At 37.3% G+C, this 24977-nt stretch overlaps 1 protein-coding gene across 1 annotated transcript in view; it reads left to right on the forward strand.

Annotated features, from left to right (window-relative positions):
- The window catches only part of synpo2.S (synaptopodin 2 S homeolog), a 163335-nt gene that overhangs the window by 125942 nt on the left and 12416 nt on the right, over positions 1–24977 (forward strand). Inside the window, exons 3-4 of the mRNA XM_018243370.2 lie at positions 836–1584; positions 14471–16608. Of these exons, the coding sequence (XP_018098859.2) occupies positions 836–1584; positions 14471–16608 (2887 nt within the window). The remainder of the gene's footprint in view (positions 1–835; positions 1585–14470; positions 16609–24977) is intronic.

The following is a 24977-nucleotide window of genomic DNA, read 5'->3' on the forward strand; positions in this document are numbered from 1 at the left end:
GTCATTGAACCAAATGCTTTATCACCGGCCTCACACTGTACAGAAAAACTGTTTTATCAGAACAGACTAAATTAAATAATATGGTCAATATATGTGTGTGCTAAATCCAGGCGGGGCAGCAGTTCCTTATCTTCACATTACAGAGTTATACAAAGACAAAAAACTACCACTTGTCATGTTTCTTGCTCTGTCTTACATGTATGCATGCAAGGTACCAAATGTATGCACAAAAAAGGTTTTTTCTGCATATTATTATTTTAATAGAGCCATCGTTTCTGCATCGCTTTAGAGAGTAAAGGGATACAAATACAAGACCTAGCGGTTTACGTTTACAAACATTTCTTCAAAATCAATTCACAATTACAATTTGTTATTGTTAGGAAACAATATGGGAAGTGCCCTTTTTACAAGAGCTTACAAGAGATAACCTGGATTTAAAATAAATATTGTTCCTACTGTATCTGACCAATTACTTCCTATAAAGTTAGACTCATGCTCAATTTTTCATTTTAATGTAATGACTTTTTGGAAGGGGTACATTGCATTGATTATGTGCTTATTGTACGTTTTCGTGGCTTCTAGTGCAAAGACCTTTTCTTAAATTTTTTTTTAATACTATTTAACATTGGAGGGGAAACCGCCTAGCAGTGCACAGATAATGAGATACTAAAATGTACAGCCAATATGGATCCCATATGAAATGAAACAAGTGATTATCATAAATGCAGAATATGTTTAGGGGTTCTGATTTATGTCCTGCGTTAATTGGATGTAATATTCAAAATGACAATGAATGTGATTAGAACTAAGCTTTTGTTTTCTCCTCATGTCACAGAGCACTGACTAAGGCTACTTTATCTGAAGTGAAGAACGGAAAAGATGCAAATATCCAAGAAGAAGAGTATACACAGAGTATCACGTTGCAAATCCGGCCTGGTCCAGAAACCCTTTCTGAAAATAATGTTTCGGAAATACAAGACACAGGGGAGCAGAATGACAAAAACATACTTCAGTGCCACAAAATGACACCCAAAATGACTGAAACACCAAGAGCTTTTATTCCTGTGATAGAAAAACATGGAGAAGGAAGGCAAGGTGCAGTGATTGAACTTCAACTCTCCCTCTCTGCAGATATGCATGTCGGATCTGGTGCACCTATTTTAACAGTTTTGGGTGCAGAAAATGGGACCCCATCAGAAATAAAAGGAAATGTGCAGAATAATGAAACTGCTTCTTTGAGTGAAATTTGCCTTAATCAGAAAGAGGGACCTGCCCATATGTCATCTACAACATTCCCGATTGCGGGCAGGCAAGAGACAAAAATCATCCAAACAGTAGAAGCAGATGATCCATCTTTCCCCAGAGTTCAGCTGATCTTAGACTGCTCTGGTATAGAGAAGGAAGAGTCTGAGTCTCTATCTGACAGGGGGTGTGTTGAATCTAAAGAGGAAGGAGGGCAGTTGGAGGCACCTCCTGCTGCTGTCTCCTTTGGAATCACAGCAGAAGAATCAGAGCAAGGAGAGGAGGATCAACAGGCAGAAAGGGATCACACAAGACCTCAGAAACATAGGGCGAGGCATGCAAGTAAGTTTACTGTTTTATGCCTCATTCCTCTGCACTGATCTACACTGTCTTTCATTTTCTGTGGAATGTTCTGACTCTTAAGTCTTTTGCATTTCATTTTTAAAAACATCTCTTTAAATTTTGCTTACAGTTCCTTTTTTAACTGTCATATTCATCTGAATTTTCAGCACGAAACGGCACCTTTGGTGCATGGTCCAAGGATGTTTAAAGCACAGGGCTCTAAATGTATAAAGTAGAAATATATAAAGATGAAGCCTTACAGATGCCCTGTTAAGCCACAAGGCAGACTGGCTGGAAAGCTTGATGATTCTTGCAGAAAGTAGTTTGACAGACACCAGCATGTGCATTTCCAGTTACATGATCCTTTCCATTTAGTGGCACTTTTCTCGACTGTCTCGTACTATATCTTCTGCTGGCTGCCTTTAGAGGTCAGCCACAAAATCTATTCTGAGGAGCAGTTTGATGCTGACTTACACTACATGCTGACTATGCTAAAGTCACTGAACATCAGTATTGTAACCAGTAGCATGGAGTTTTCTAATAGATTTGTAATAATCTTTAAAATACAAATATGTATTGTTGTATCTGTGTTACAGTACAGGTATGGGACCTGTTATCCAGAATGATCAAGACCTGGGGTTTTCCAGATAATGGATCTTTCTGTAATTTGGATCTTAATACCTAAATCTACTAGAAAATCATGTAAACAGTAAATAAACCCAACAGGCTGGTTTTGCTTCCATTAAGGATTAATTATATCTTATTTCGGATCAAGTACAAGTTACAGTTTTATTATTACAGTGAAAAAGGAAATCATTTTCCTTGGGAGATCGCCTTAAATCAGAGTTTACTAGATAACGGGTTTTCAGATAATGTATCCAGATAAAAAAAAATTAAAGCCTCAGAGCATCCTAATTAATGATGGGCTAATTTATTCGCCATGGGCGAATTGCAGCGATTCGCCACTGCCGAATAAATTAGCGAAACTGGCGTGAAAATTTGCTGGTGGCAAAAAAATGGACGCCGTTTCGCAAATTTTTCGCTGTTTCGCGAATGTTAAATTCGTCCATCACTAATCCTAATTATTTAGTCTAGGACATTCCATCTGGCAGCCATTCCACTGTTATTGGACTTTACTTCCCAGCATACCCTATCAGCCTTCAGCTGATGAAAGAGTCAGGCTGTTGTCCAGCGACAGTTGAATTGATGTGGCGCTCTTGTTGTTGCTGAGATTAAACTCCCAGAATCCTTCGCTGGCCTCATTAGATGCTAACTGTAGTTCAGCAACAGCTGGAGGACTGCAAGATTGCCTGTAAGTATAGGATAATTATACAAAATAATTATACAAAATGATACACAGTCCATTGCTTATAGTTTTAAGAAGGAAAAACAACATGATCAATATTAACTTTTCATTGGCAACCATTTATTATATACCCTTACTTCAAAAAGCACTAGAAATTCTTAGTTAAAAAATGTCTTCTATTCCAACACAGTTGTAAAACGTTGGGTTTTCGCAGACTTCAATATCTTCATGCAGTTCATAGAATAGACTAAAGAACAGTTTATATAGACAATGATGGAAGGGAGGCAAATGGTAGATTTGTGGCCAATGCAACAAAATACTCACAGCATTTCCAGTATATCCCATTCCAGATTGACATGCCTGAATGGATGTGGAATTGCCTCACCCGTGCTATTTAAATCCCCTGAGCTGCACACAGTTTGGTTAATCACTACAGCTTGCATACTCAGCAGATTGCACTTCTGACACTGAGCTTCCTAACAACTGTGCACAGGGGAACGCATGCCAACCATGGAGTTTGCCATGTAAAGGATCACCTGCTGGAGTGATAGGAGACCCATCATTTAAAGTTCTGCTTTGTCCATTTAAAATGTTCAATATTTACACAAAGGTGTATCAATATTATGCCTACATATTAAACAACAGGGGAAGCAAGATGCAAAAAAATAGGCACAAAAAATGGCACCAGGTGAAGCTTTGCACCTGAGGCTGGTTGACTGCAAATTGCACATGCCAAAAAGGGGGCTGCATGGGTCCACTTCTTGCACCTCATTCTTGAGGCAATATAGGTGCTACTTGTAAAAGGCACAAATTGCATTTACTACAGGTATGGGACCTGTTATCCAGAATGCATGAGACCTGGGGTTTTCCAGATAAGGGATCTTTCTGTAATATAGAGTTTCATACTTTGTCTACTAGAAAATGATGTAAACATTAAATAAACCCAATAGGCTGGTCCTGCTTCCAAATAAGGATTAATTATATCTTAGTTGGGATCAAGTACAAGGTGCTGTTTTATTATTACAGAGAAAAGGGGAATCAAGATTTGGATTATTTTATAATAATGGAGTCTATGGGAGACAGCCTTTCCGTAATTCAGAATTTTCGGCATTGCGGGTTTCCAGATAACAGATCCCATATCTGCACTGCACAAGGGATAGGTGGAAGCATATAGTATGGTTACGTCTTCAGCAGGCCAGCACGTGTGCCTAATCCTTGTTAATTCAGTCCAATATTGTAGTATAAAAAAGAATGATATAGATCTATTGCAATGAGTATATGTCTGTAATACTAATGTTGTGTAATGCATAATCCTTGTTATTTCAGCCCAATAATGTAATATATAAAAGGAAAGCTATAATCCTCTAGTGAATAAATTCGACTGGAACGAATTCGCCACACGTCAACATTATTCAAGGCTGGCATAAAAATTTACACTGGCGCAACTTTTCGCTTTTTCGCAAATTTCGCTCATTTTCCGTCAAAGCAAAACGGGAGAAATTCGCCCATCACTATAACCCTCCTGCAGTTAGTATATGTCTGTAATACTAATGTTGTATAATGCATTTTCCTTAGTATTTCAGCCTAATAATGTAATATATAAAAGGAAAGCTATAACCCTATACGCTATACCTAATGTTGGGCAATGCATAAAAGTATTAATAGCATTACTAGACAAATGTTAATACCATGGAGTTTAGTTAGATATTAGAATGTCACAGGTATGGGACCTGTTATCCAGAATGCTCAGTACCTGGGGTTTTCCTGATAATGGGTCTTTCCATAATTTGTATCTCCATACCCAAGTCTACTAAAAAATCATTTAAACATTAAATAAACTCAATAGGCTGGTTTTGCTTCCAAAAAATATCTTATTTTCGGATCAAGTACAAGGTACTGTTTTATTATTATTACTATTGTTATTATAGAGAAAAAGGAAATCATTTTCTAAAAATTTGGATAATTGCATTATAACAAAATCCGTAATTCTGAGCTTTCTGGATAACGGGTTTCCGGAAAATGGATCCCATACCTGTATTGGGTTCATTCAGGTGAGGATTAAGCCTCCTTTTCAAGTTGTTGGGTTTGCTTTATATTAGAATGTTATTTGCAAACAGATTTTATACTATAACTTAGACTTACTGTTGGCATATACAGTACAGTGAAACCTCAATTTTACATCCCCTGATTTTAAGTTTTCCCTCTTTTTACATTGTTGTTTTGAGGTCCCACCTATATATTACCATTTAGCCTATCAACCAATAGTAAGCATCAGTACAATTTGGCCCTCTAGTTAGTCTCTGTATGTTTGACCTTACTCCTGCATCGGAGATCACGTCCATTCAAGCTTTATCACTTGGTAAACATAAGAAAGCATTTTACCATTTTTTCATAATAATTTCATACCTGGAGCACAGTATGGAAAATAAGATCCTCATCAGATGAATAACATGTTTATATAATAATCACTTTTATACCCTTGGAACTCTTAAGTTGAATAAATACACATGCCACTGGACTGAAAATATCTTGTTTCAAAACTCTAAAAATCAACAAATTCATTGGAAGAGCAACTGCCTGCCTGTGTGGGCTACTGGTCTTTCTAAAAGTAATTGTTTGTATTATCAGCTGCTAGGAGCTCTCACTGGATTTACAATACAGCAAAGAAAAAGACAAGACTTAAATTAAATGAAACCTTTGAAAAACATGTTTTGTGAAAATTATGTAAAATTAACAGGGAATATTTGAGAAATATATATATATATACAGTATCTCTTTCCTGCAAAGTGACCTAGTAGCTGTAAAGTGCAATTTCAGATGCAACTCGCCATATTTTTTTGCCCACAATGCATTGTTTTATCCTGTAATTCTAGGGTAATTGTGGCCATGTGGGAGAAGCGCATCTGATAATACCATAATACCATACCTCCCAAATTTCCTATTTGAAGGACAGTCCCGATTTTGACAGCTCAGCTGGCAGTCCCGGATTGTTACTGAAATGTCCCGACTTTCTCTTTGATCTTCTCCACTGAACAGCCAGAAAAAGATACAATGTTTCTGAAACTTATTTGGCTTTTAGCAGAGAGCCCAGAGTGGCAGGTGTACTTAGATACTTTTGTAACAATTTAAGATAAGCAAAGAAACAATTGTAACAATTTAAGATAAGCAGATCTATTGGGGAAACTGTGACTTGCAGCTTAAGGGAGGAACTCCACTGGCGATTTCGTCGCAATCCGACACGCTGCCCAAAAATGCAGGCGTCAAGTTGGATACGACGGAAATAAGGTAAGAGATGGAAATGTCGTCTGAAGTTGCAGTATTCATCTGACGCGACACGACTGATGGATGTAGATGCAGCATCTGCATTAGACAGTCGTGTCGTGTCTAGCGAATGCTGCAACATCATCCAACGTTCCTGTTGCTTACCTTATTTCCGTCGCATCCGACTTGACGTCTGCGTTTTTGCGCAGCACGTCGGATCATGCCAAAATAGCCCGTGGAGTTCCTCCCTAAAGGGCAATCCACCTTCATTAGCAAAACAGTAATAACACATAAAAACCACAGAAATGTGTACAATTTTGTAAAATTAACACAGTAATTAGGGGGTGTGGCTACAAAATTGGCGTGGTCAAATAATTTCGCCACAATAAGTGCACAAATCTTTTTTGCCCCTCTTTCTATTTCCAAAATGTTGGGAGATATGTAATATACATGCAACTGCTCTTCAATTCAAAATGATGTCATAGCAGCAACTAGCCCATACCTTCACAATACAGCATTGGACGTATAAGGGCTCATATAAACAGCAAGTGTAATGTGTAAAATTCAGATGCAATATCAATACATTTTTTAAAATCAGTGTCATTGCCGGTGCCGAATGAATAGCATGCTGCAACTGTACATAGTTCACCAATATGCTATTTTAAATCTCTTGCATCATACATAGGGATGTAGCGAACGTCGGAAAAAAAGTTCGCGAACATATTCGCGAACTTGCGCAAAAATGCGAGCGGTTCGCGAACGGTTCGCGAACCCCATAGACTTCAATGGGAAGGCGAACTTTAACATCTAGAAAAGACATTTCTGGCCAGAAAAATGATTTTAAAGTTGTTTAAAGGGTGCAACGACCTGGACAGTGGCATGCCAGAGGGGGATCAAGGGCAAAAATGTATCTGAAAAATCTGCCTGTGTGTACTTGGAAGAGATAGTGTAGGGGGAGAGCTGTTAGTGATTTCAGGGACAGATGATAGTAAGCTTGCTGGCTAGTAATCTGCTTGATACTGCTCTGTATTGGAGGGACAGAAGTCTGCAGGGATTTGAGGGACATTTTAGCTTAGGTAGCTTTGCTGGCTAGTAATCTACTGTTCTCTTTAAACAACTGCCATACGTTGACCTTGTAGGCATTGTTTGCCCAGTTTTTTTGGACGCAGCCACTGAAGCACAGTTGCCAGAAAAATATGCCATATAAATGCTGAAAATAGTAATTTTTCGCCATACGTTGACCTTGTAGACATTGTTTGCCCAGTTTTTTTGGACGCAGCCACTGAAGCACAGTTGCCAGAAAAAATTATGCCATATAAATGCTGAAAATATAAATTTTTTTGGTTGCAGCCACTGAAGCACAGAGGCCAGAAAAATTATGCCATATAAATGCAGAAAATATGCATTTTTTTGGTCGCAGCCACTGAAGCACAGTTGCCAGAAAAATTATGCCATATAAATGCTGAAAATATAAATTTTTTTGGTTGCAGCCACTGAAGCACAGAGGCCAGAAAAATTATGCCATATAAATGCAGAAAATATGCATTTTTTTGGTCGCAGCCACTGAAGCACAGTTGCCAGAAAAAATATGCCATATAAATGCTGAAAATAGTCATTTTTTGCCATATACGTTGAGTCAACGTATGGCAAAAAATTACTATTTTCAGCATTTATATGGCATATTTTTTCTGGCCTCTGTGCTTCAGTGGCTGCGGCCAAAAAAACTGGGCAAACAATGCCTACAAGGTCAACGTATACACTACTACAGCGGTGGATACGGATTACGTAAAATATATTATGGCTGCTTGAAAAAAGTCACTCCGGTGTTTTTTCTGGAGACGGTAATATTATGGATATTTAGACAGAATGTGAACAAGGTCACACAGCTAGATGGCGGGTTGAAGAAAACAGTGTGCAAATAATGCCTACAAGGTCAACGTATACACTACTACAGCGGTGGATACGGATTACGTAAAATATATTATGGCTGCTTGAAAAAAGTCACTCCGGTGTTTTTTCTGGAGACGGTAATATTATGGATATTTAGACAGAATGTGAACAAGGTCACACAGCTAGATGGCGGGTTGAAGAAAACAGTGTGCAAATAATGCCTACAGGGCAAATAATGCCTAAAAGGTCAACTTATACACTACTACAGCGGTAGTAAAATAAAAAAAAGTAAAATAAAAAAAAAATGAATATTAAAAAAAAAAAATTAAAGTTGGTGCTGCTGAACTACTAGGAGCAGCAGATTAGCACACCAGTCCCACTCCCCAACACTGCTAGACTAATAGCACTGGGCTCTTATAGTAGTAGTAGTAGTAGTAGTAAAACAACAAAAAAATAAATAAAAGCAGTCCTTACAAGGACTACTGTTATTGCAGCAGTCAGCAGATGAGATCAGAAGCAGGACAGCTGCCCACTGCAGCTACATACAGAGCACTGCAGTAGAAGGTAGATTACTAGCCAGCAAAGCTACCTAAGCTTAAATGTCCCTCAAACCCCTGCAGACTTCTGTCCCTCCAATAACAGAGCAGTATCAAAACGATTACTAGCCAGCAAACTTTCAACTGTCCCTGAAATCACTAACAGGCAGCAGCTCTCTCCCTACACTATCTCTTCAGCACACACAGGCAGAGTGAAAAAACGCTGCAGGGCTTCGGTTTTTATAGGGAAGGGGAGTGGTCCAGGGGAGAGCTTCCTGATTGGCTGCCATGTACCTGCTGGTCTGGGGTGAGAGGGCAAAAAAAAGCGCCAACAATGGCGAACGTCGCGCGACGTTCGCGAACTTCCGGCGAGCGCGAACACCCGATGTTCGCGCGAACAAGTTCGCCGGCGAACAGTTCGCGACATCTCTAATCATACATTTATGACATCACTTCTGATGACTTTAACATTAACACCAATACAATTTACTGGACACAGTGGCATGTGTAGATACAGCTCACTTGCATTCGATGTTCCCAGTACATTGTACCGGCATGGAGTCCCCTTATAACGCAAGATTAGCTTTATCATTTTAGTGATAATCTGTTCTTAGAAACACTACTCATAAACCATTGTCATAATCTATAGTATATCATAGAGGAAAAAAGATTTAAACCCATTAATACTACATATCTAAAGTCTCACCACAATATACTGCATAAGAGGACAATAATCATCCCTACACTTGCAGAAATGTCTGGGGTATTAGTTGCTTCTCCTCAAACAGTGCACATGCCTAACATGACTGCTTCTCTATGTTATTGACTAGTGATGAGAACATTTTTTCACCATGTATGGTTTCACCGGTGAAAGGTTTTTCAGAACAGCTCCAAAAAGTCACCATGCTTGGTGACTTGTCGCACAGAAGACAAAATTGTCGCACAGAAGACAAAATTGATTCACAGAATATCTCACGGTAGACAAAAAAGTCCAGGGGTAGACAGAAAAGTCAGACAATAGACAAAAAAGTCGCCCATAGACTTTATAGTGTTTTGAGAATTTTCTCATAGTTTCGCAAATTTTTAGGCAAAGTGGAATGGGACAGATTTGCTAATTACTATGACTGACTAAATGAAGCTGACACCCCTGGCCAGTGGGAATAACCTGTTTTTGTTGTGTACTCCCCACCCCAGAGGTGCCTACACCTGGATAGAGAACATCTCTTCCTACCCATAAACCTCACTGACCCTGCCCTCTAGGACTTGGAACCAAGTATGAGCCTAATACAATACCTAGAGAAGGTTAAAAAAACCCTACTTCCCTACACTTACTGCTTTGTGGACGTCTCAATCATTTAGTGCACACTAGAAAGAGCAGTCTTAGGGGCAGATTTACCAAGGGTCGAATTGAAAATCCTAAGTAAAAAATACGAATTTCAAGCTATTTTTGTGTACTTCGACTATCAAATAGGCCAAAATTCAAAAATGTACTGTCTCTTTAAAACTTCGACTTCGACCATTCGACCAAAAGCCTGATGAATTGCTGTTTTACTCTATGGGGGACCTCCTAGAACCTATTTGGAGTCATTTGGTGGACTTTGAAAAATCAACGTTTTTTGGGGCAAAGCCTTCAATTCGAATTTGATCGAATGCGCTAAAACTTCGATTGGAATGATTCAAATACAGCCTATTCATCTGAAGTTAAAAACTTGGTCTTTTTTTTTATTCGAATTTTGAAGTAATGAGAGTTAAAAAAAACTCCCATTACTTTGAAATTTGACCCTTGATAAACCTGCCCCTTAATGTTGTGTTAAGGACTGCAGAGCAAGAATAAATGAAAAAAACGAATACTCTTCTACATGATATAAAAAGTTATTTCAAAATGAATGACCATGATAAATGGTTCGCTCAAGGTCTCAGATGAGTTTAGAGATATATTGAGGCTAGAAAATGACCCAGAACCACGATTTCAAGTCTGTGCTCTTTTGAAACAGGTAATAACGTCTTGTCCAAATTAATGGCTGACCTATGTTGTGATATACGTGACTTTACCATCTGCCTGGTCTCACCTATGTAAATGAGACCACACGGACAGATCAGCACGTATATCACAAATTTGGAAATACACGTGTAATAATCCCGTAACTGCACACTATGTCCTGTTAAGGGACGAACAAATTGTTTTCCCTTGTACACAAAAGGACATTGGGTGCAGTTCAAGCAGGGATACATGCCTTTCAACTTGACTCCCAAAAAGGTCTCTTTAGCTTTTTTCTTAATCCTGAGATTGGAAGAGGTCACTAAGGATCCTATTGTCCTACCCTTACGATAAGAGACCATTGATTTAAATTCCTGTACTGTAGGATAGGCATTACTCAAAATATACCAATGTTTTCGTAATATCTTACTTACAGAGGCGCTGTTGCAAGAAAATTGTGTCACAAACGGAATCTGTCCTCCCTGTGGTTTTTTAACCCTTGGATGACTAACTCTGTGCTGGGCCTTGCATATCACTTTCTCTGGATAGCCTCTATCTCTGAATTTCTGGCACATCTTATTCACCAATCTTTTAACTCTAGAAAGCTGACTCACCAGTATCGTTATTCATTGCTTACCTAATAAAATATATATATATATATATATATATATATATATATATATATATATATATATATATAATATCAGTATTATTATTAGATAAGCAACGAATAACTATTCTCAGTGTTTATGTAAAATCTGACATTTTAAAAAATTAAAAAAAAAACAAAAGCACTTCCTTCTCAACATTTACTCATTCCAAAATGTCAGCCGTTCATCCATTTCTAGTGAGTACTAATTTTTTTATCGTTATATTTGAGTGCTGCTAACTGCTGGAGATGTATTCTGTTACCTAATCAGAGACTACACTGAGGGCCAAAAGTTATTCATCATTTATACATAACAGTTTCCTACTACTAATAAATGCATATTATTTTATTTATGTAACATTTAGCAAATATAGAGCAATATTAGAAGGCACTTATGTGTTACTGTTCATTGCGATACGTAGGTACAACGTCATGGAACACCAAGGTGAATTCCAATAACCTAATTTATTAAACACCAATTATAACATCCCTACGCATTAATAATTATATGTTCAGATTTCTTAATGCTTTTTTTCAAGTCTAATTTTTTTAAATCTAGGACTGAACTTTGCTACCCTAAAATTTGTTTGGAATTAATTCCACACCAAGTCTTATTTAATATTATCTACCGTAGGAAGACAATCCTAAGCAGCATGGGAACCAGTTTTTGAATCCTTGTTATGGAAAATGTAAATCTTTCTTTCATTCATTTACTGTTTCCTCTGTATTCTATAATCTGCTGACATAGTAAGCAACATGTGCCTGTTGAGTAAATGTGATTACTATATTGGCTAAAGCGTTGGGTAATACTGAGTAATGAGTAATGGGTAATTTGGGTAATTGAAGCCGGTCTTTTATTTTCAGTTGTTATCCTTGTAACAATACAGAAACAGCCAAGACAATGAAGAACCAGTCCCAGAACATAGTTTTGTTTGACTAACCCTAACACAACATTTCCATCAACATTTTTCCTAGAATATCTGCAGTTCTTGTGGGAACATATAAATAGTTTCTTGTGCAACCCTTTTTCCTCTACTACTACTACTTTTTTGTAGTTATTCCCTTAAAACCTCTTTGTTGTCCACAGTGGCTCAATATATTTCTGATTTTGGCCAGTATTCTCTGTGTAGGATTACTACACATTCATAGTATGCTCTGGGCTTCTAATTAGGCATGTGGTGCCAAGTACACATTTGGAATGCTTTGTAATGCCGTCACTATGAATCTGAAGAAAACTCCATGGCTATATAGAGCTACCAGCACTAACTTTGTATGTATGGATCACTGTGAGAGGGCTGCCAACTTTCTTTCACTTAAGTAGCTCAACCTTTATGCACAACAGTATGGCAAATAAGTACAGTACAGTGGATGTTGTACAGTGCATATTATATAAAGAACTATAAGTTTATGACATGGGATAGTCTTTTACACAAACTTGAAACAATTAATAAACTGTAAAATAGTCTGCACATAGAAATTGCAATCCTTCTATAGGGTTGGGTAGGGAACTTGGCGACTGTGCAAATGATAAGAAAAAACACATAATGCATACATAACATAATGATATAATAAGTACACATATTTTAAATATTAAAGTAGCATAATTTATTTCAGCAATACATATATACTGTATATTGAGGAATTTTCCTGAAAGCAGAACTAAAAATGATAGGACACAGACTGTAGCATGTATTCAGCAGGTATAAATTAAAGGGGTTGTTTTCCTTTAAATTAATTTTTAGTATGATGTAGAGAGTGATATTCTGAGACAATTGGTTTAAATTTTTTATTTTTTGTGATTATTGAGTTGTTTTGCTTTTATTCAGCTACTCTCCAGTTTGAAATGTCAGCAATCTGGTTGCTAAGGTCCACATCACCCTGCACATGCGTTGGTTTGAATAAAAGACTGGAATATGAATAAGAGAGGGCCTGAATGGAAAGATGAGTAATACAAAATAGCAATAACAATATAGTGTTAGCCTTACAGAGAATCTGTCTTTAGATGGGGGTCAGTGACCCCCATTTGGAAGTTGGACAGAATTAGAAGAAGAAGGCAAGTAATTCAAAAACTATAAAAAATGAAGGCCAGTTGAAAAGTTGCTCAGAATTAGCCATTTTACAACATACTAAAAGTTAACTTAAAGGTGAACCACCCCTTTAACTTTAGATCTTAGATTGTTTTATTTCTATTTCCCGCTTTTTACTCGAAGAATGCAAATTCATATCACTACACCATTATGTATGACTATATGACTAAGATAGCCTAAGTAGAAATACTGTGCATTGCTGACCAGATTTAAACATTCATTCATTCATTCAGGTATGGCCATGCAAGCCAATCTGCTCATTTATTATTTTGGGTTTAATCACAGAATCCATTAATATTATGGCCTTCTTCCCTTTGGGGCAAATTTACTTATGGTCGAATATCGAAGGTTAATTAACCCTCGATATTCGACTGCTGAATTGAAATCCTTCGACTTCGAATATCGAAGGATTTAGCGCTATTCCTACGATCGAACAATCGAAGGAATATTCGTTCGACCAACGATTAAATCCTTCGAATCGAACGATTAGAAGGATTTTAATCCATCGATCGAAGGATTATCCTTCGACCAGAAAATTGTTAGGAAGCCTATGGGGACCTTCCCCATAGGCTAACATTGGCCTCGGTAGGTTTTAGGTGACGAACTAGGGGGTCAAAGTACTTTTTAAACAGACAGTACTTCGACTATCGAGCTCACTGGCCAGATTTTCATTTCGAGCAATCTTTTTCGATCTGATTGAATTTGATTTTTTATTATGATTGCTAAAAATGATTGCTTAAGAACCCTCATAAGGAGAAGAAAGAAACTTACCTTACTGATGAAATCCCAATGAGTGCAATCAGCTTCATGTTAGTGTAGTGTTGCATGGCTAAACTAAACATCACATGCCAATTATAGTTGCCCAGTTTGTGAACAATATTTCTTTTTTTTTTGAAAGGCACACGACTGACCTTAGTTTGGCAAACTGATTATATGTTCAATAACAACACTACAAATGCCATTATTTAAAAAATTGCAATCAGATCAGTGTGACCTGTAGACAAGCCTGACTCACACAAATGAAAAATAAACAGTTTGCAAAGACGTTGTGAATGAATAAGAGTCGTCTAGAAATGTAGGCTATGTTAATTTATAATATATAACTTACTGTTTGCAGTCAAATATTGCATATAACCTAAAAAATATTAATTGTAATATCTTTGCCCCCCTCTCATTTAGGGCTCAGGCGTAGTGAAAGCCTGTCCGAAAAACAAGTGAAAGAAGCCAAGTCTAAATGTAAAAGCATTGCCCTTCTGCTGACAGAAGCTCCAAACCCAAAATCCAAGGGGGTGTTGATGTTCAAAAAGCGTCGTCAAAGAGCGAGGAAGTATACTTTAGTTAGCTACGGCACAGGTGAACTTGAACAGCAAGATTACGAAGACGACGAAGGCGAAACAGATAAAGAAAATACTTTTGAAGTTACATTATATGGAGCTAGTGAATCAGATCTAGATGAAGATTTCTTCTCAGACCCTGAGAGCAAAGCCCACATTGTGACTTTTGATTGGGACACTGGTCTTGTAGAGGCTCATAATAAAATTACAAGTATTGAAACAATGGAGCAGCTGCCAGAGACCAAAGGTAAAGGGGTCATGATGTTTGCTAAGAGGAGGCAAAGAATGGAGGAGATAACTGCAGAACAAGAAGAAACTAGAAGGCAAAGTATGGGAGAGAATGTCACTATGACAGAGAACATAAATAATGCCATTTCCTATCAATCACAGCAGAAAGAAAGTATTAAAAGTCAGAGCCTTGTGAGCAAGAGTTATATTGAGATGAGCAGCAACCAAGGTAAAATTCAAAATGGATTTGCTTCAGTGCACGAATCTGGTCCTTCCTTTCAGCCTTCTGAGCTCCAGAATCCAACAGCATTAAACAGAACTGCAAAACCATTTGGTGGCATGCAGAACAGAGCTGCACTTACATTCGCTTCTAGTAGAAATTTAACCAGCCCATTGTCAGATATGCCTGCACCACCACCATATTCTTCTGTGACTCCACCACCTGAACCATTATACCATGTATCTTCAGCTGTAGCTGGCAAAGCACAAGCAGCTGTATGGTCCCCCTCTTACCCAGCAGAACAGATAGCGTCTAGAGATGAAAGAATTGCAGTTCCTGCAAACAAAACAGGAATACTGCAAGATGCTAGAAGAAGAAACACAGCAAAACCTATGTTCACATTTAAAGAACAACCCAAAATAAGCCCTAATCCAGAGTTGCTCTCTCTTGTTCAAAATAGAGAAGGGAAGCGAATTACTGCAGCTGGAAATGAATCAGGACCTGAAGAAGACTACCTCACTTTGGGAGCAGAAGCATGCAATTTTATGCAAGTTCAAATAGGCAAGCAAAAAACACCTCCACCTGTTGCCCCTAAACCTTTAGTTAAATCTCCTACAGCCATGACCCCAGTTACACCAGTATGGGCACCTCCAATTGTTGCTCCTACACATACCCAAATATACGCAAGTCAAAACATTTCTCAAGAAGCTGGTCCAGTTCAAGACACAATTGCACATCCCGCTTCCTATGCTAGCAATCCTCCAAATTCTCTTAATTTATCTGGTCCTACTAGAGAGCCTTATAAAGCATCTGCTGCTGTACATCACACATACACCCCTATAACTCCTTTAGGCAGCAATGCAGTTGCTGGAGGTGTGGGGCCTGCATATGAAATGCCAGCTTTAAGTGGTAAAGGTGCAGCACTGTTTGCCAAAAGGCAGTCTCGGATGGAAAAGTTTGTAGTGGATTCCGCAACAGTACAAGCCAACACAGCTAGACCAACCTCCCCAACACCATCTTTACCATGTTCATGGAAATATTCATCCAATGTACGGGCCCCTCCTCCACAGGCATATAATCCAATTCATTCACCACTTTACCCTCCAGCAGCTAACAAGACAGCATCCAAAGGTGTATCCTCAACTGCAAAAAGAAAGCCTACGAAAGCACTCAGCCCTCTTGAGGTCATGAAGCATCAGCCTTATCAGCTTAAATCTTCATTATTCACTTTTCAACCTCCATCTGATGCTGCAGAAACAGCACCCTTCAAACAAAAATCAGATCATCTGCCTCTTGCAAGACAAGCTCAGCCTACAAAACCAATAAATACTCCTGCAAACTTCCAGCCAGCACCTGCATACTCTCAGCCATCCTATAGCGCACAGCCTTCATTTCAATCAAGTGTCTTCACACCAACAGAGCCCTCTCCACCTGTGGGATACCCCATGCATCCTAGACAAGAGTCGCCTGTATCAGCATTGGTTCCTCCTCCAAGGCCGAAATTTTCTGCAAAGAAAGCTGGAGTGGCAGCTCAGGTGTGGAAACCAGAAGTTGGTGAAGAGTAGTTTACACTTTGAAACTATGTTTCCCATTCTAAAAAAATGCAATGTTTGCAGTGGTTATCCAACATACCAAATATGCCCTGCCCTTCAATTGCCTAATACTGTATCAATTTTAATCCAGGGTCCAAAAATGTAAACTTGTTGAAAAAACATGCACCCTGGGTTATATCAATACAGCTATATATATATATAGATAGTCTTTCTGTATTTGGTACAGACGCATTAAGTAAAGATAATAGGTATTATGATTTCACATGCAGAAATCAGTGTCTGCAGTTCACTGAATGTTGCTATATCACTGTATACATCTGCTTTAGCTCTACCCTATTATATGTCCCTTTATGTGTCCTATGTTGATCCATCAGCAATTACTTCCCCTTTACCAAATTGTAAGCAGTAGTGGATCACATGGCCTGCAATTTCTGATTTTTCCAAAATAAGACTTGTCGATTTGATCTTGAATCTTTATAACCAAAATGAATACATAAAGTTGAGGATGCTTTAAATGTATTAATTGGTTCAATAAAATTGTCAGGGTTAAGAGCACCGACACATACATACTAATCAATTTGCCACTACATACCAAAACGTTCCCAACAGTATGCCTTGTCCAAGTAAACAAAACGAGTGCAAATATGTAACAATATATATCTATATATATTTTTTTTTTTAATCAAATAAATCAGACGCTTAATATTACCATATTCAGTTGTTATGAGTAAATTAAAAAAATGTATGGTTTTACCATATATATACTGAAGATGTTTTTGGACTTGCATATACTTCCATCTAAATATTTATAATTTTTAGAAATATTATAAATTGTAATTTTTAAGAAAACAATGGAGCTGTTTATAGTCCTTTATAGCAAGTAAGAGGGACCGTCCATATGCACTGATTGCCTTTTTGTTTGTTTTATTGTTGGCCTAAGATTTTAGTCTGTGCACAGTTTTAGCCTTATTAATGGACATTAGCCATTATGGACAGTGATCAGAATAGTATATTATCTTTAAAATATGCAATGACAGTAAGGTTAGAATTTTTAGAGAAGACCTTATTGGCTTAAAGTTAGATAAATATATTAATGTCAAGAAAAATTCTATTTTTGTCCTTTTAAGAATCTGAGAGTTTAATGTTGAGCAAGAAATTACAGCAACTCTTGCTCCTATATTGGAAAAACTAACGTTTACAGCAATCGAAGGAAAGGAATGATGGTTTGAAGTATTCACCTCAAGCATTTTTCAGAGGTCAGGTAGTAATATGTGCACCTGAATGGATTGGAATCGTTCCGTGGCTTGTTGTATGTCTGGTAAACAGTTTTTTGGTCTTGGGATCGTATTGGAGTATCTGGAAAACAGACTATTTACTTTAATCATAATTGTTTTCGTTTTTTTTAACAAACATACAGGTATAGCTTAGATTAGTCCTTACCCCTTAAAATGTTACAGTATGTACAGTGGCATACAGGGCATTTTCAAGTTGCCCAAAATTGTGATGTGAACTTAAAAATGTAATATAAATATAATTTCATGGAAATAACTTTCTAAATATAATCAGTGAAAAAGTCTGTGTAGTTTCTCAAAAACAAGTTACTCTTCTCAGTGATCTATCTCACTCTATACTGTATATAGTGAATAAAGTACCCCCTCTTGCAAAATATAAGGATATTATAAGTTACCGAGGAGTTTCAAGACCATTTTTTATACAGGTCATGGAACTCCGAGGTAACTTCTAATATCCTCATATTTTGCAACTGGGGGTACTTTATTTATTATAATACACAAATTTAAGTGAGTCATGTGACAGAAATGACACCAGAACTCACCGTTTATAACTGATGACATCAGAACTCACCGTTTATAAGGATATAATTTACAAGATATTCATAGCTTTTGTGTATTATATATATATATATAGTGTCAGATTATTTTCAAAGATATAGCTTTAGTACATTCTATAGGCAAATGCAGGCTCTGGGGGGGATACGAATTGTAACTTTCATCTTCAACAATTATATTTAGATTTTCTTTTTATTTCCATGAGATTCAACTTGAAAGCACTGCATTCCCTTTGCAATTACATTTTACTCTATAAATACTGTTTTTTGAAGAGTTATCAACACTCTATTAATAGGCTAACACATTTTCTTAATCTGAAAGCCTCTCTACACGGTCACAAACAAAAAACTTGGACACACTTCTCAGCCACTTAAGTCAGATGTCCAGCAATCAGCTATACATGGATGAACGAATTCAGCACTTCACCCTTTGGTCTTCCCCAGCAGTCAGTGATAAACCTTTCCGAATTCCAGTTCTCAGGTTTACTGATAGTAAGCATGTTCACTCGATTACGCATGTTCTCTCTCATCTTGTATGAAAGGATACACAGAGCTTTGGTTATACCCAAAACCAAACCCCTCTTTACAATAATATATGAAAAAATTGAGGTACACTAGTATCCCTAAAATAGCATTTCAGCTAGCTGTCATCATGTGTATTCCTGATTATATCTTTTGGCACATACACTACCACTGTTAAAGCCAGAACAGGTAGAGCCACAATTTCTACAATCAACCGAATGGCTTTTTTTTATTTAAATTCAATTTTGCATTTTAGGTTGTCTTCTTGTTGGGCAGCCATGACATTTTTAATTTTGCACAGCATTAGAAGCCTGCAATTTCTCAGAACCAATAGAATAATGAGAAAAGAGCCTAAGTTATGGGTAGGAGTGAATACATAGAATAAATAATACAAAGAAATATATCGTTACCATTTTTATTTACAGTCACCTCTACCTGTCATATATTGTTTGAGTCTAACTTTCTAATCACATGGGTTCAAAAATTGTTATCAAATTTATATCAAAGAAAGATCTTATGTAATTAAAATGATTGTTGCATGGCCTAGCAAATGGCTCGAGGTAAATTAGCTGCAGAAATGATTTGCAAAATTGCAATAACTAGGCTGGTAGGCCTATAAACTGAGTGACTGAATAGCACAAATAGCATTAGGAAATAGGTTGTGTATTTAATGGTTGATGGCCATATTATACTGCCTTGCAAAGTGAACCGATTAGTATTCATTTTTTTATTGTAGCAAAATGCTTAAACTAGTTAATTCATACACGTTCATGTATACAGCTGCAAATCTAGGCTTTCGTTTTGGCAAATTTTAGCACTTTTTGCAAGTTTCGTATTTGGCCAATTCGCGTTCAGCCAAACGAAATACAAACCAATAAAGTCAAGGGACTTTAAAGCTCTGGACAGTTTAAAAGTGACAATTTGTTAGCAAATTAGGCATTATTTTTCCATTAGAATGTGCAAATTAGGTTTTGTGTTTGGATCGGTATGCAGCTGTAACCATATTGCATCACTTACAAACATAAGTGCAGTGTGCAACGTGTAATTTTGGATGCAAATAACCATGTTTTTTTACTGATGCTGATCCAGTGCACTCTCCATCTGTGTTGCGGAGGAGAATGGCCTATATTTAAAAACATTAATCTGTAGCAAATTCGAGAAATAATTATGTTGAGAATAAATAAGCAAATGGTTAATATAGACTGCACTCCACGCCTACACTGCTCTGTTACTATTTTATTGAGCATAATTGTAGGTTTCTATTTTTATATTTAAAATCCCCAATGAAAGCTATTGCAAGTGAATTAGGAGGGGCAATGCTGTTAAATGCAAAATTAAGGTAAAATCTATTGATGCTTTAAGCTAAATTGTGTCGGCAATAATGAAATGAATGCTGTTTCATAAAGAAAGAGAAGAATTACCTTTTGGCTAAACATTTAAACAGCTAAATACAGTTAAGTGTAGCGTTAAAGAGAAAACCCGATTTAGAATTATCGGCTGTTATTAACAGAGAAGGAAATAACTTTTTCCCGTAATGTAGTGTAAATAAGCCAAATAATTGCTTCCAGAAGGCCACACCAGTAGACATGTAAGAGCAAGTATTTGCTTAAGGAAAGGAAAGTCCACCCCCCATGTTCTGTTCTCCACTACAATCACTTCTGTTCTCTCACAGGTCTATGTACTGAAATGTTTGCCATGTCTTTCTGCACATTTTCCACTGTTATTTGCTGTATCTTTCACTCCATCATTAAAATCCAAAGATTCCTGTCTTCTTTTTTTCCGCCTCCTTCTATTTCTTTCAATTCTTGATCACTCTGCTTCACTATAGTATTACTCAATATAAGCACAGTGCATGATATAATGTTAGTTAAACGGACTGGTTAAATTAAGTTAACTTTTGGGGGCACATTTACTAAGGGTCGAAGTGAATTTTCGAATTCAAAAACTTCGAAGTAATTTTTGGGTACTTCGACCATCGAATAGGCCAAATTAGACTTCGATTTGAATTGGAAAAACTTAGAATATTCGACCATTCGAAAATCGAAGTACTGTCACTTTAAAAAAACTTCGAATATCGTACTACTGCCATTCGATGGTTGAAATTCAAAGTTTTTTCACTTCGAAATTCGACCCTTAGTAAATGTGCCCCTTAGAAAGTAGATAATAGAGAGCACTCACCCACACTCGCTGTATGCCGACCTTGCCGTCTGTGCTGACACATGCACGCGTTTCCGGAAGAACACGTAGAAACTGAATCCTCTAAGCAACAAAATCATGGAGCACCAGGCAGCATTTGGGGTCATATAAAAAGTCCAAATTTTTTGAAAAATCATAAAATCATGGAGAACAAACCAGTGAACATAGCCCCACGCTTCGGGGGGCTATGTTCACTGGTTTGTTCTCCATGATTTTATGATTTTTCAATAAATTTGGACTTTTTATATGACCCCAAATGCTGCCTGGTGCTCCATGATTTTGTTGCTTAAATGTGCCCCTTAGTATGTTATAGAATGTCCTGTTCCTAGAAAATTTTAAATTGGTCTTCATTATTTTTTTTTTATTTTTATAGTATTTCATTTTCTGCCTCTTTCATGTTTTTAAATAGGGAGCATTCAAAAAGCTTTTGCTCTGTGAGGCTAGTTATTGATACTTTTTATTGTTAATCTTTCTATTCCAGTCTCTTATGCAAACCACTGCCTGATTGCTATGGTAAATAAGGCCCTAGCAACCAGACAGCTGTTGCTAAAATACCACTTGAGAGCTAAAAAATGCCAGTAATAAAAAATGAAGATCAATTGCAGATTGTCTTAGAATATCAATGTCTCATACTAAGGGGCAAATTCATCAAGGGTCGAATATCGAGGGTTAATTAACCCTCGATTTTTCGACTGGGAATGAAAATCCTTCGACTTCGAATATCGAAGTCAAAGGATTTTGCGCAAATACTGCGAACGATCGAAGGAATAATCGTTCGATCGAACGATTCGAAGGATTTTAATCCAACGATCGAAGGATTATCCTTCGACCAAAAAAACTTAGCCAAGCCTATGGGGACCTTCCCCATAGGCTAATAGGTGGCGAACTAGGGGGTCGAAGTTTTTTCTTAAAGAGACAGTACTTCGACTATCGAATGGTCGAATAGTCGAACGATTTTTAGTTTGAATCCTTCGATTCGAAGTTGTAGTCAAAGGTCGAAGTAGCCCATTCGATGGTTGAAGTAGCCAAAAAAACACTTTGAAATTCGAAGTTTTTTTTTCTTCTATTCCTTCACTCGAAGTTAATGAATTGGCCCCTAAAAGTTAATTTGAGGGTGAACTACCCCTTTAATGGCCAGGGGAGTTTGCAATAAGTTAAAAAGATGTATTAGGAAATAAAACATAAGGAACATTTATTTAGGGTTTACAAAGCCTCTTTTGAACAATAATGGTAAAGGTTTGAAAAAATAACACTTGGGGGCACGTTTACTAAGGGTCGAATTTTGAAGTGGTAAAACTTCGAAATTCAACCATCGAGTTGTAGAAATTCGATAGTCAAAGTTTTTTTTTGATTGAATTTAACCGTTTTTGAACGAATTCAAATCTTTCGAACTAACGTAGAAATCGTTCAAATCAAACAATTTGAACAATTTAATCGATCGAACGATTTTCAAAAAAAAACGACTATTGAATTTATATATGTTTGGTCCTTATGTATCAATGATTCTTACCCCTTCACTAGAAAGGCAGGTGCAATTTTATAGTTGAACTGCCTACAAAAAAGCAAAGTAGTGTAGCAGGATTGGGGGCATCTTCTCATATTGCTTCTGATCCTCTTCTCTTCAATTTCCCAACAGGAACATGCACAGTTAAATTTGGTTTTGACCTGACTTCATCTGCGCATGTTCCTGTTGGGAGATCAAAGAGAAGAGACCGGAAGCAGTGTGAGATGATGCCCCAATCCTGCTGTTTTTAGAACAAGGTACAGCTAAGGGGTTACCTGAGCTGTGCTTTGGGAACAGTCATAGTATTAAGCAGGCTTTCTTTTTTAGGCATACAAACAAAGGGATATATAGATTTGTCAACCCATGCTAATAATAATAGTTATTATTGGAAGCAAAGATTTCAAAACAACGACAAAAAACAATTCCCAATCAACATGTATATACTTATTGATGGGGAGAAAGCTTGTTACAACAATTAAAATGTAACAATATACAGTACACTTTAAAAAAGTTCATAGTGCCAGCAGCACTATAGATTTGATTTTTATGACCACCTGATTGATCTATGTCACATATTTGTTTACCTGACCATAAGCAGCAGAGCGTTTAATACTGGTACAGAACGTGATAGAGGAGAATCTCTCACTTAATAAAGTCTTCCAATATGGCAATAACTGAAACTGATTTTTTTTTTATTATATTTGCATTAAAAAAAATCTTTAGATGATTATGTGGCTTACAGGAATAATATGATTTATAGGAGGCTGCTACAATGAATTCATAAGCAATCAGAGTTTTAAATAAATAGATAGACCTGGGGTAAAAAGAAACTCCCAGTATAAAGTTGCTTATCTTTTATAACATGGCACTTAAGAATAACGGTTACAGTTCTCAGCTGTGTGAGAACATTTTTGGATGAACCTATTTTCTGTAGTAGGGCACTGCTTATTGATGTATTTTGGTAATGGGCACTAGTAAGTTGGTATGACAGACAAAAAGGGTACAACTACACGGATGATTTCTTTGCGTTTGTGCAGGATCCGCCGCACTGCGCCAAAATGCTAATGCGACAAAAAACAAGGTAAACAACAGGAACGTCAGATGGTGTCGTAGCGTTCGTCCGATGCAACACGACTGTCGGATGCAGACGCTGCATGCGTCGGATGAACTCTGCGACACCATCCAACATTTGTATTTCTTACACTGTTTTCCGTCGCATCTTACTTGACGCCTGCGTTTTGGCACAGCACGTTGGATCCGGCACAAACACAGAGAAATCGTCCGTGTAGTTGTACCCTAATAGAGAATTGCTGTTGATTTGGGCTAAGACGGTTACAATGGATCTGAGATGATAGTTGCTATAGATTGGACACCAGGGTAGGGGTGCAAAATAATAAATGGAATCAGAGAAAAGGACATCATTTATTGGGAAACTGTGAAAGCCAAAAAAAACAGAGGTAATTTAAAGAACTTTTCAGCTGACTTAAAAAGCTTCACTTGTACCATCAGCCGATGGGCAATTTATGGCAGTTCAAAGTGTATTCAGACTGCATATGCAAAAATATATTCTTTTGTTTCTATGGATACAGAACAGAACAAATTATTATTCTTCCAGCAATGTCCCTTGTGCCTTTATTAAAAGCCTGACAGTCACTTAAATGTCAACTGAGTAGAGAAAAGTCAAATGAACAAGTTTAGGAATTCTGCAGAATTAGTTGGTCCAGCGCTGAAGCACAGGGGCAAGGGGGAAAGCTAAAAGTGCTGCTCTGCTTGTTGTGCCTTTATTTTCACCTGCAGAATTAATCAAGTGGCTAAGCAGAAAGTATACTGTTGCTTGGAGCATTAGAGGACTTGCATCATACCCTATTATGTTATACCCCATTCCTATTTTCCATTTTATATAGTACAGGATCTATTATCCAGAATGCTTGGGACCTGGGGTGGATAAGTTGTCTTATTAGAATTTGGATTACCATACCTTAAAGGGATTGTTCATCTTCAAACAACTAGTTGTTTTCAGATAGATCACCAGAAATAACAACTTTTTGAATGACTTTCTAATTTCTATGTGTGACTGTTTTTCTAATATTGAAGTAAAGTGTCATTTTTCACCTTCTGAAGCAGCTCTAGGAAGGGGGTCGCGGACCCTGTAAACTGTTTTAAATGGATACATTTAGTTGATACATTTCTTATCTTTATCCCTGCTGAGCAGAATCTCTGGGTTTCATTACAGGCAGCTGTTAGAATTGATACAATAGTTGCTAATATTCCAGAGATGCTGCT

This window comes from Xenopus laevis, chromosome 1S (assembly GCF_017654675.1).
Source record: "Xenopus laevis strain J_2021 chromosome 1S, Xenopus_laevis_v10.1, whole genome shotgun sequence".
In the NCBI taxonomy this organism is placed as follows: Eukaryota; Metazoa; Chordata; class Amphibia; order Anura; family Pipidae; genus Xenopus; species Xenopus laevis.